Raw genomic sequence first — 13,215 nt, 5'->3', positions numbered from 1 at the left:
TTTCCACACACCTAAATTCACCACTTTGGTCTGAACAAGGCTCGAACCCGCCACCCTAGGAGAAAACCCCTTTCCCCCTTGTGTGCATCACCAAAGTTATGTTTGTCATCTAAGTTATATAATTTAATTTTATGTGGATTAAATATAGGCTTAGGATCCAATGATAAATTAAATATTTGTGAGAAATAGAAGAAACAATCACAACCCTGGATCAAATTCATCTAACGATCTTGATTTATACAGGGAGTCAACTACTTTTTAACCACCCATAGCTATCCATGTAATATCAGCCATTCGTTTTTTTCATCAAAAGACACAGATTATTTTTAATAAAATAGGATGAATAAAATTTAGATATCGTTGTTTCCCTTATTAATGATAAATTCCTTCAAACATGTATTTCAGAGGAACTGAACGAAATTGAATGTGATTGGATGACTAATTGATTAGTTCCTTGGGTCTACTATAAGGTGTTTCGCAAACGTTCCCTAAAACAAGATATTTGGCTATTCTCTATGTTTTCTTCCCCCCAAATTTACATATTCAACATATATCTCACCACGAAAACACTTGACACTTAACACAGGACATATACATATCTTATTTCACGACAAACAAGTCCCCGAAAAATGAATCAAATCGAGCAACGGCATCGATGATAAGCGTTTCCCCCATCTAACTTCACTCCTCAAAAACTGAGGGTAAAATGGTCATTTTCTTTTCAATCTAACTCACATTGTTGTTTCATTACACTGGGTCTCCAGATAAGATCTCGAGTTCAGCCCACCAAAGAGGCGAAAGTCTGGGCACTGCTTGCTCAGGTGAAATCCCCAGGCCTCCCTTTAGCTTCTGAACCACTTGTTTCATGGTTGGTCTGTTTCGAGGATCTTGTTGGATGCATTCTTCAATAACTTGATAAATGATGTCAACTTCTTCTTGATTAAATGATTTTAACGTTGGATCGACCGTGTTGTCATCCAGATATTGCTGCTGCTGAGAGATAAATGGAGGATTATGTAAATAAAAAAAGAAAAGAAAAATGTTGGTGGAAAGGGTGTTACCGAAGGTAGAAAAGGTCCTTTGTTGCCAGAAATGATTTCGCGCATTAAGAGGCCAAAACAGTAGACATTTGTCTCCGTATCAATAAGTGGTGGCAGTTGAGAGTGCTCGGATTCAGAATCCGCTGTTGATACTTTTGATTTTGACATCAAATCTCTCCAAAAACTCATCTCTGCGACCTGAGAATTAAACAAGTAAATAAAAGAGTAAATTACACGATTCGTCCCTCGTCCAAGTGTCAAATTGCTCGTTTAGTCCCTATTTTCAAAAATTAACTCGGACCGTCCCTGTAATATTTGTTTCTCACTCGGACGGTCCCTTACGAACATAAAATGACTATTTTACCCTTCCTCTTTCTTTTTTGATATATTTTTGATTTGTTTGTTATTAAAAATTTAAAAGAAAAATAAAAAAATAAAGAAAAACAAAAAGGGACCCACCACTACAAACACTCATCAACTACACTAACCTCACTCACACCCTTTAACCATTTATCACCAGTTTATCTTCATGAATCATTAGTTCATCTTCTACCATCGGACCACCGCACAACACTTCCATGTTCGCAAATCCAGACTCCATCGTCACATGTTCGCAAATCCAGACTCCAGGTGGTGGTTTTCGGAGGTGGCTTCAACCTCTTCACCTAAATCCATCTTCACTAATGCACAATCCAACGTATCCGGTGGTAACCCAACAGATCCGGTGGAGATGGACGGCTATTTCATGTGGTTTCAACAGATCCGTTACTGGTGAGATCCAAACCCTAGCCGACGGAGATGGCGGCGTCAATGTGACGAAACCCTAGCGTACAAAGGCTTGGAGGCGACGATTACTTGCAGATCTGAGGCTATGTTTAGTGACGATACAGGTGAAGGAGGTCGGAGGTGGTATCGTCGACGTTCTGGGGTGAAGGAGGCAAGAAAGGAAGGTCGGCGACGTCGTTGGTTGGCTAGGGTTTTGGATTCTTGTCGGGAGTGGGTGAGAAAGAGGGAAACATCGCCAGATGGTGTCTTTATTGGCTGTGGAACAGCGGTGATGTGGTGGTGGAGGAGCACCGGCGGTGATGCAGGTGGGTGGTGGTTCATGAAAGAAAAGAAGAAGAAGGATATAAGAAGGTGGGGACCGATTATTTAATGATTTCTTTAAAATTATAATTAATAATAATAACAATCTAAAAATAAATAAAAAATAAAAGAATAAGAGCAAAATAGACATTTTAAGTCTGGTAAGTGATTTAAGGGACGAAACGTGCAATTTTTAACGATATAAGGGACGGTCCGAGTTAATTTTTGAAAATAGGGACTAAACGAGCAATTTGACACTTGGACGAGGGACGAATCGTGTAATTTACTCTAAATAAAACATGCGTGCATTGGACTCGGACCAAAACTGCAAATTATTTGTCCCATCCCATCAAAAAAGAAAATTGAACTTACTTTGGGCGCATAATCTTCGGTCAAACGGATCATTGTGGAGTTGAGGTTTGAGTGGGGTATGGGAGGATTCAATTCATGCATGTACTCGAGACAGTAAGCCGTTCCCATAATAATTCTCATCCTTGAACGCCAATCAAGATGCTCAAGCTCTTTAACTGTATATATATAACACCCAACAAACATTATACATCAACACAACTCTTGTTTCATATGGATTTTAATCAAAATAATTAAACAACCATTTCTCTCACCGTGTAGATGCTCTGAGAGTGAGCCATTAGGAGCATACTCGAACACCATCATCCTAGCAAAAGGTTCATCCTCCTCACAATAACCAATAACATTAACAAAGTTTTTGTGATTCACTCGTGACAACGTATCAATCTATAAAAATTTCAAAACCAACCATATGTTATTTATTGTTAATTCTTATGTTAGCTACACAAGTTAAATGTGGATGGATTTGGATTTGGATTTGGATTTGGGTATTATTATTATTGGTTGTTCAATTACGAACTTGCAAATAAGCAAACCTTCTTACGGAACCCTAATTCGGCACGCTTTGACCAGTCTTTGAGACTTGTCATACTGGTTGATGCAACACAAATCTCGACTCCACTTGATAATGTTCCTTTGTATAGAGTGTAACCTTCTGTTGTCTCGATAATGTTGCTGAAATCCTCACATGCTGTTTCTAGCTCCATCCGGTTTAGCTTTGGAACACCTATAACATATGTAGTAAGTAGTACATTTGTATTTCCAATCAGGGTACTTATAAATGAACATTAACATTAAGTCATTTTTGTTTCAAGAAATATTTACCAGTAACAAAAGCTTTCTGCAACTGGCCACTGATACCAGTTCTCCAAGGAGCTATTGTCTTCACTGCCCGACTTCGACACACACACCAAAGAGTTATGCAGATGATTACCACAAGGATTATGCAAAATATTATGACCAAAATCTTCCACATATTTGAATTGGATTCACTTTCTTGATTTTGATTTTCAGGAGTTGAGTCTTTAAAGGGGCCATGTGATGATGGTGGGGGATTATTATTAATATTAATAGTAGGTGTAGATGTAGGTTCTTTTTTTTCTTTTGGTACAGCAGGAAATGATCCGCTGCTTCTACTACTTGGGAGATTTATAATCTTTGGGGGACCAAATCCGTCAATTGGAGAAGGTGCAGCTGCTACATTTGGAGACTGTTCTGCTAGTTTTCGGCGTACAATATTCCCATCATGTTCCTGTTTCACATCTTCTGCTTTTTCTGTTTCTTCTTCTTCTTCTTCTGATTCAGCTCCTGATTTACACATGTAAACAAGATTATGTTTGTTTTTTATGCAGGACAGGATAAAACAGTTTTGAACTATTCTTAAAGGGTTAAGAAATAAGTAGCAATTATGTAATAAAGTGGTAATGCAGGGGCAGTTTGGTCATTCTCCTTATTAGATCGGTTTACAGTAGTTTAAATAAGAGTTTGGGAAAAAAAAAAAAAACAGCGTCTTACTTTTTTCAGTGTTAAGGCAATTGTCTGAGGAGCACTTTCCATGCATGATACTTGAGCAAAGAAAGAACAAAAGAAAATTAGTTAAAACAAATAAAAAAACATTAAGTTCCAAAAAAATCGGAAGTTGTTCCTTACAATTGGAACGATTTGAGGTAACTATTAACTGTTTCTTTGATTCGTATAAGAAGAGGATCAGCTTTCTTTAGAAGTTTAAAATCTCCCTGCCAGATGCTGTTCACAATAGTAATACAACACAATAAGTAGACATTCTCCTCCTTTCAGCATAAAAAAAAAAAAAAAGGAAATCAAGTAATGATAGGGTACATACTCATCACTCACTGCTCAAACTTTCAACACCAATCATTCAAATCATGAATGAAATGTTTGTAACACAATAATTTGAGAAAACATGCTTAGAAACTTTTATCTGGTGATTGTTGCTTGAAAGTTTGTGCACTTGATATTGAGTTCAAAAAGATGATCATAACCAAGTACAAAGATGGGGTTTATACTTAAGGTAAATGCAAGAGATAGCAATGTACTTTAGTTTATTTTTGCATTATAACAACTTACTTTCATTTTTTCTTATTGAGGCATTGTACTTTGATAAATCTAACCATCTATATAAGTGCAAATGTTGATGCTATGGCTTTCAAAGTACAATGCTCTAATTGGAAAATTATGAAAATCGGATGCTATAATATTAAAATTTAAAAGTAGGCTGCTGCTTCTTGCATTTAAGTTTAAGCCATGTACATGGTGATGATAATGATTAATGAGTATGCCCAAAAGAATGTGGAACCTCTTACCAACGTCCAAATTTCCTATTTAGACATCCAATCCCATCTGCAACAAGGGATAAAAGATTTTCATCATATTGCATTTCATACAGAAAGTTGAGAGTCCTGAGCTCCATGGGAATGGATCCTTCAAGATTGTTGTTACACAGCAACCTAGAGCACAAAACTTCCAATATTAAGGCTCTTGCATAACCAAATTTGACTAATATGATCAAGGGCTAATAATTCTAGTTTTATAAATAAAGAATTTCATGTTTCTGCAAAAAGCTCTGGCCCACATAAAGGGCAATAAAAGTGCATGAGATAGATTTGGTGTGTACAAGTTTGACAGTTAAAAGTCAAATGATGAGATGTGAGGGAGTTAGTTATTTTACTTACAACCGTTTTAATGAATGCATTCTTCCTAGCTCTGAGGGAATAAATCCACTGAAATTATTATCCCTCAAGTCTAGTATCTCCAGCATTGTGAGCTCACCAAGCTCTTTGGGAATAGCTCCTGAGAACTGATTCTGTGAGAGGACACTAATAAAACACGAATGCATGAGCACCAGAAGGAGAATATTAACAAAAAATAATCTTAAAACTTACTAATATTATCATGACTCTTGATAAATTCATTTCTCTCACATTTGTGACCTCTCTAGTGATTCTAAGGTGCTATTTTAGCTGTAAGTGTTTCTTTTTAGCTTAATGCACAGAGAGCGGCTTAATAGGGAAAGGAGGCTTTCTCCATTCAGTTCTAGCTTTTTACAAATTTGACCTCGGTATCCAGGTTAGTGTTACCTATTTACCCATTATAAATGTTATTAGACAAACCAATGGCATCAATTTGGGTTCAAAAAATTCCTTTATTTCTTTTTGCAAAAGGGTATTTTAGATCTTTAACAAAAAAAATGTTTCACAATCTTCATGGAATTAATTCACCTTCCCTTTCACAAGATTTCCCACTATTCCTGATTCGATTAGACATTTACCACTGTAATAACCAAGTTTTGTTCCACAAACTTGTATGTTGAGTTGTTGACACATCATCAGAAATACACACAAAACTCCATCTCCATCTTTTAGAAGTACCATGTGGTGATTGCCTCATTCTTAAAGCTTCAATTATGCATTGTTTCTTTTATTTTTTCATTTAAGTGTTGTCATGATAAAGTATTCAAGAAAATGATGGCACACTTGGGGAAATGGAAAAAAAAAAAAAACAAATGAGAGCAAATTTGTAAAAAGTTATCACTTAATGGAAAAAGTTTCATTTCCTTGACTTTCTCTATTAAGTTGTTCTTTCTGAATTAAGTCAAAAAGAAACACCTACATGTAACTTAATGGATTAAGTCTTGTTCCCATTATTTCAAATAGAAACATCTGCTAAACATTGATGAACCATATCCTTATTTACATCTATCGTACGACTAAACCATGGATACAAGAAGCCATATATGATTATACCAAGTGGGGTTATAACCGAAAACTACATAATCACTCAAACATACAATAGTTTTATAATAGGACATAACTGAGAAAAAACAACAAACCTACCAAACTAGCAAAGAAAATAGAATAACACTTACAGATGTCTCAAATGAGTAAGGTTCCCAATCTCAGGTGCCAGAACTCCTTCCAAAGATAGCCCGTTGAGATCCCTTCAAAAAAAAAAAAAAAAACACATCACAATTCATATTCATTCTAGATATAAGCAACATTGTAGGCATGAAATTTAGTCCTATACATTTGTTTGCATAGTGAAAAGCAGAGAGCAATGGACTTACAAGACTTGAACATTACCATCAACACAAAGAACATTAGACCATGAGCATGGATCAAGGTCACTGGGATTCCAACTTGTGAATGCGCCATATGGATCATAAGACACTCCTGCCCGAAAATCCAACAAGGCCACACCTATATTCCAATTACAAACAACCTAGAAATATTTAAAAACCAAATATATATATACATGTACACAAATTAAAAAGGTCCCACAACCAACATAGGGGAGGTGAATCCCAATGTCCCAAGAGTAAGGAAGGTGATGTTCATGCTTGAACCTAAGGGGGCGTTTGGAATGCAGAATATTTGGAATATGAGGGAATTGAATTCTATCATGCATTTGGTTGGCAGCAAATGGAATGGAATTCATGAGCCAGAAGAGGAAAAGCAGATGGAGAGGGGAGAGGAATTTACTAGTGAAATTATATGGTTAAAAGGTTATTTGAGTGATTGTAACAAGGAGGAAATGCTGGGAATTATATTCCATGGGTTTTAGGATGGAATGTCGAAATCCATTGATCAAGAAGAAGAAAAACTGATATTTAGTATTTGCTTGTGAAATTATATGGTTAAAAGGGCATAACAAGGAGGAAATGTTGGGAATTGTAATCGTTGGGTTTTAGTTTTTAGGGTGGAATGTCAGAATCAATTGATCAAGGACTTTGTGAATTCCAACAGAATTCAAGTCTTTACACAATTGGAACAACATGAATGATTGGAATGGAATTGAATTCTAATTGTAATTTTGGCCAAATCCCATGGGATCCAGCAAACCAAACGCCCCCAAAGACCTCATTATGGATTCTTACCTCCTTACTGCTAGGGCAAGCATGTGGGGACTACTAACAAGTCAAGCTACTTTTTTGTGGAATATTACAAACTTACCCTCTGGATTCAGTGAAGAACACATGTGAAGAAGAATCAAAAGCATGAAACAAGCTAAACAGAGTTTATATGTTGTCCATCTACACCCCATTGCGGTGGTGGAGGCAGCGGTGGTTTCTGCCAACAGCCAGGACTCTACAAATTGCTAAAAAAAAATTCCCAGCTTTAATGGCGACAAAGCCTCCTTCAATATAACTGATCACTCAAGACCTCCAAATCACTCAACTAAAACCAACAACAATCTTTCTTTTTCGGGGTTTTGATGATAAAAGAATGTAGAACCAATAAAAAAAATGGTAATCTATACACCTAAGAAAACCCTATTTTATAAGAATACAACAACAACACATACCCCTCTTCAACTTAGTGATCAAATCGGGGTCCCTCATTTTATGGGTTTCTAATCTTTTTAGCCATAACACCTCCTTTGTGGCGTTACTAGACAAAAATGTGCAAAAACTTGCAATCTTGAAGGTATTCAAGTGGAACCTGAAAAATGAAAGATTTTAGAGAGATGTCAGAAACCCAACAAGAATTTTTGTATTTCACACAAAAAGAACCAGAAAAGAATAAAATGGCAATGGTTAAGAATACCCTCAACAGCAAGCAATAAAAAGCAAAAGGGTATTGATCAAGGATGGAATATAACCAAAAGATAGTGAGACAATATAAAGAACAAAAGGGCAATCTCTATTTCTTTTTGTTGATGTTTTTTTATTTGTGTGATGAAAGAATTTAAAAAAATCTTTTCAAGAGAATGTGGGTGAAAATGTAATGAAGGAATTTAAAGATGAAGACAGTGATGATGAATAAACTGGACCTTGCAAGAAAATTATGAATCAAATGGACAGTAATCACAAAGCATAAATTGGAATTAAAAAAATAATAATAATAAAATAAAAAAAGTAAAGTAAAAAGATATCTAAGATTCTTGAATGCCCCTTTCAGGATGATCTCAGAAGAACCTCTCTTCAACCATCTTTTCTGAAAGAGGGGGGAAAGAATCTTGCTCTCTCTCTCTCTCCCTGTTGTTCCTCTCTCTAAAAATTAAAGAAATTTTCTCTCTCTACCCCCTCAACAGGCAGGGTCACCACCCCCACAAACACCAAACAACATTTTTCTCTCTCTTGTTTTGTTTTCCTATTCTTTTACTAAGATTTTCTTGTATTTTTGTTATAAAAGTGGTTTTGTCATTCTGATTTGGACAGGAACTATGGATGGTCCTACTCACATCTTTCTTAATCTCCTATGACATCTTTGCCCTTTGCCACAATTTATAGTTAGCACCCAATAAACAGAAATAACAGACTCTTCTTGTAGTAGACAAAGAATAATTGGTAAACAGATGATTTTAACCTGGAAGCTATGTGTTTACCTTTGAAGGTCACCTTGTTGTGGCTTCTATGACTTGTATGTGAAAAAGAAGGTATCTTTTAGATGGTAAGTGAACTTTGTAACCCTTCCAATAGCTGCACCAAACAACAAGCTTTGCCAATTAGTAAAGAAAAGGCAAAGCTACCATCTTAGAATCTAATTTTACAAAACTTGTTTCATGTTTCCTTTTCTTCAGGCATAACCCACTTTTCCATCTAAATTAAACCAACATACAAATTTATTTGGTAACTATTTACATGATTCATATTCAACTGACCTTGAAGATTTAAGATGACAGGTGTTGAACTCTGTCTCACTATAAAGAAGCAATTGCCTTAAAAGCCAACTGCCATCCGATAATGTATCTGTTAATATTTTTGTTTGGCAAAAAGGACTAATCAATGCGTCTAGTACCTGAAACCATGGAGTTTGGATCCAACTTTTATTTTTTTTAATGCTAATGACATTATGCCCAAAATGCAAAAAAAAAAAAAAATGATAAAGAGTAGGGAATAGAAAGTACTAGAAATCTATGTACTCATGAGCTTTCTCCAACTTTCTGATAAGAACACAACACTTCATACTGGCCCTGTCAACAACAACTGAGGTGTCAAAAGGATACCATTTTTATACTTTCAGCATATATTTCAATAAGAATACTAAAGAACAAAAGATAATGTTCGAGTGGATGATGTAAGTAATGTGTCAATGATCAGGAGCGTATATTATATATGCACGTAAATCAAATACTTCGCAGACAGTGCATAAATTTATTTTGAAACTTTTATTTAATTAAAGTACTTCAAGAGCTATTTTCATGAAGTTGAATGCTGTAAGTAAATTATTAAATTGTTGGGATGTAAAGCTATTAAGTACTTTTAAAAGAAAGTAAAAGTTGGGATCTTAATTAGTAAAACTTTATTTGTAAGGGGTGTAGTTCAAATTAAGGTAAAGTCAAACGATTTAAGTGAGAAGTATATAAAGGTTTAGTTGCAGAAAAACCTAGCATTTTTATCTTTTTTTTTTCCTGGTGCATGTTTTTTTAGAGAGGATTGAAGAAACAAGAAACTTGAATGCAAAATTCTGGAAGATTTTCGTTCATGCAAGTTTGGTTTCAAGTTTAGCAACATGTAAGGGCAAATCAGTTAAGGAAGTTAAGCTACTGCAGTATCTAACGCCATGACAGAAGCTTTTTGAAGTATAGAGTATATAATGAAAAGAGCCTTCAAATATCTGAAAACCTTCATTTCTTAAGCAAATTTTTATTAACAAATAGTGTTTAGCATAATTACAGTTAATTAGATGTAATGTACCTTCAGCCTTTGAAGGTAAATATTGAGTTCACCATTACAACTAAGAAACAAAAATGTTTTGTTTTTTGAACCCAAGTGCTATAACAATTTGAGATAAACCTCAGAAGAAGCGTGGAAACTGGACCACCATTCACTCCACTTTCCATCCTTCCAGACAAGACTTGGAACCACATTCCAGGATCATTGCCCCTACAATAACTGCAAGCAGAAGGTAGAAGCAAAAGGTCAATGGCTGCAGTAGCCAAAAGACCTGTTGAATGACAATTTGGTCACTCACCATATGTATGTGTGAAAACAAAAATATGCATATAGGAATCAGAAATTACCCCAAGCAATTGAAACAATCAACCTAACAAAGGGAACAAAATCAGAACCCAAACATTCTTCTAACCGTTTAACACCATATCAACACAGAGAATTACCTAGAGAATTTCCACAATAAATACCAAGAATCGGAGAATATGTTTAAAATCGACGACGTTGTGGGTGGAGGGACCAGAATCGGCGGCGTTGGGGGTGGAGGTGGCCGGAATCGACGAAGTTGGGGGTGGAGGAGGCCGGTTGAAATTTGGTTAAGAGAATGAGATGAAGAAGGTCTCGATTTGGGAGAGAGAAGTAAGAGCGTCGATCTGGGAGGGAGAGGGTTTATGTTTTCGTGAAATATTTTGGGGGGGATTAATTAATTGGGAGGGGAAGTATTAGCAACGACAGATCGAGCCACGAGAAATTCCGTCGTGTTCCCTCGCTAAATAGCGAGGGCTTAGCATGGGATATGTTCTGTTGTTGCTGATTCGGTAGCAGATCTATTGATCAAAATGTCTACAATTTAGGTAATCGATATGCTTTTAAAATCCGCTAAACTTGCCTCATAGATCATACATCCGTCGCTAATTACTATTTTCCGTCGCTACTTCCGTCTTGAAACCCATGTTTCTAATAGTGACATGACATTATTATAAAAAATAATGGCGATATTAACTAAAGTAATTATAACTTGAATTAACATTAAACAATTATTAATTAAAAAAAAACATTTTTTGAAAAAATGATCAACATTTCCTTAAGTGGTCATTTCAAACAACTTATAAATACTTTTTCTTGCAGAAAAATACATTTCAGTCCGGATTTACTTATATAAATTTAATATTTCGAAAGGAAAAAAAATCACGAATTTCAAGAACAAATCTAAAATCCGATAAATAATTTTGGAATTTTGATAAAATACTTTTTTTACTAAAATTTGACAAAAATAAATAAACGTGGCAAATGGAGAATATATACAATAGAAAGGTTTATATCATTTGATTCAAAAATGATGATATTATATACTTCGAAATAGGTATTTTGGACATGGATGAATAAAGTTTTTTGAGAAAAAAAAATTATGCAAACAAGAAAAAGATTCATATTAAATATTTTTCATCCGTCTGAAATATTAATAATAAGTATGTAATGATCCATTTAGAACAAGGTGGACACTTTTGTAAAAAAAATGATTATTTTTATTAAAAACTTTAATTGTAATGGCTAATTTAATCAATATCCCTAAATAATAATAGTGTAACAAAAAAATGACTAAAAATGTAACTCTGATATTAAAAATAGTGTTGTCCATTTAAATATTTATCTTTATAAAACTTATGATAAAGGTCATCAAAATGAATCTTGATATCATATTCATTTTGAAACATCCACAACCTTTCAACTTTTATCAAAATATTCACAATCACTCAAGAATTTTTAAACTTATATCTTACTAGGTGATAGGCTTGTGTGAACACGAGTTCAATGATATTGATCTTCATAATAGTTCTACAGGATACACACATACCAATATGATTAAAATCAATACATTACTAAGCATATTAATATGAACAGTATGTAATATGATCATTACAAAGCTTTGAACATTATAATAAAGGTTGTCCATAACCTTTCAAGTTTCATCTCATTAATCGTAGTCATTAAAGAGTTTTAAACTTATATCTTACTAGGTAATAGGCATGTGAACAAGATCTCGATAATATTGATCTTCTGAATAGTTCTACCACATAAATATTCATAACAATATAACTAAAATCAAGAAATTACTAGACATGCTAATATGATAACCAGTGTAGTATATATAAATTTTGAAGTGGTTCCTTCTAGACAACATTTACACGTTGTGCTTTTTTTTTTTGAAAGAGAGAATTTGCACGTTGTGTTTGATAAGTTGTCTTATTCATCAACGATTACCACATTTATTCCTACTTTGCTTGTTACTCTAGACTAGACGACATAAAGTTGTTTGTGGATCAACATAGGCTTTACAATAATAACCCTACTCTTGAAAGTAATTGACATTGGCTTTTATTGATTTTCATTGACAAACACACCGTTGCAAATTTTTTGCAAATAAATTTAAATGGCATTCGTTTTTCAAATGGAATTAAAAGAATCCTTGTCATTAACATTCAAGGCCCAACATTATTTCCATAAATGATTTCAAATTAAATCACATTGGGTGTTAGGATGATTACATGAATGCATGTTCAACTACATATCATTAAACACCGATAAAAATTGCACAACATTTCCAGAGCACCTACTAACGAATTGTATTATTCTGAATTGCATAATTTGTCTAAACTTAAATATGTTTGTGAATAATAGGGCATTTGACTAAGATTAATAGCTTAATGATAAACAATGATCATTCTACACATGATTTAAACATCTATTATATTCAATTTCAAAATATCATTTCATAATTTCATTCCTTATTACATAACTCCAATCCTACCATTAGCTATCATTGAAAATCTTTGATAAGATTCAATCACCTTCCTTTGTAACAAAAAATCTCCAGAGTTCATTGGTCTAACACTTAATTAATTGCATTTTTGGTAAAATGAATCCATCTATATACATATAAAGTTGTACGTTTTTGCAACAAGTTATTCAAGAACAATAACCAAACACAACACTGTTTTGGAGCAGAGATGTCTATGTTCATGATGAATGAATGCATGAAAAACAACCACAAACATCTAGTGTTCACCAACAAGAACACAATTCAAA

General features: G+C 34.3%; 1 protein-coding gene across 2 annotated transcripts; it reads right to left on the bottom strand.

The window, feature by feature from the left end:
• Positions 1-411: 411 nt before the first annotated feature.
• LOC145162573 (protein MALE DISCOVERER 2-like) lies at positions 412-10,955 on the bottom strand. Of its 2 annotated transcripts, XM_079081703.1 has the most exons (19): positions 10,575-10,955; positions 10,430-10,501; positions 10,252-10,350; positions 9,363-9,428; positions 9,117-9,253; positions 8,841-8,934; positions 7,466-7,954; positions 6,580-6,712; positions 6,382-6,453; positions 5,189-5,332; positions 4,820-4,963; positions 4,146-4,241; positions 4,011-4,060; positions 3,321-3,803; positions 3,032-3,222; positions 2,750-2,882; positions 2,499-2,653; positions 1,062-1,238; positions 412-993 (listed from the first exon to the last, which is right to left on the bottom strand). In XM_079081703.1, the coding sequence occupies exons 7-19, from the start codon at positions 7,554-7,556 to the stop codon at positions 748-750; spliced, it is 2,115 nt and encodes a 704-aa protein (XP_078937829.1). In that variant the 5' UTR covers positions 7,557-7,954; positions 8,841-8,934; positions 9,117-9,253; positions 9,363-9,428; positions 10,252-10,350; positions 10,430-10,501; positions 10,575-10,955; the 3' UTR covers positions 412-747. The 2 variants fall into 2 exon arrangements, with proteins under 2 accessions (XP_078937829.1, XP_078937876.1); XM_079081750.1 differs by lacking the exons at positions 412-993; positions 1,062-1,238 and adding an exon at positions 1,529-2,145.
• Positions 10,956-13,215: the final 2,260 nt, after the last annotated feature.

This window comes from Lactuca virosa, chromosome 1 (assembly GCF_052849685.1).
Source record: "Lactuca virosa cultivar CGN04683 chromosome 1, Lactuca_virosa_CGN04683_v6, whole genome shotgun sequence".
In the NCBI taxonomy this organism is placed as follows: Eukaryota; Viridiplantae; Streptophyta; class Magnoliopsida; order Asterales; family Asteraceae; genus Lactuca; species Lactuca virosa.
The sequence above is the reverse complement of the archived record's forward strand: the minus strand, read 5'-3'. Positions and strand labels throughout refer to the sequence as shown.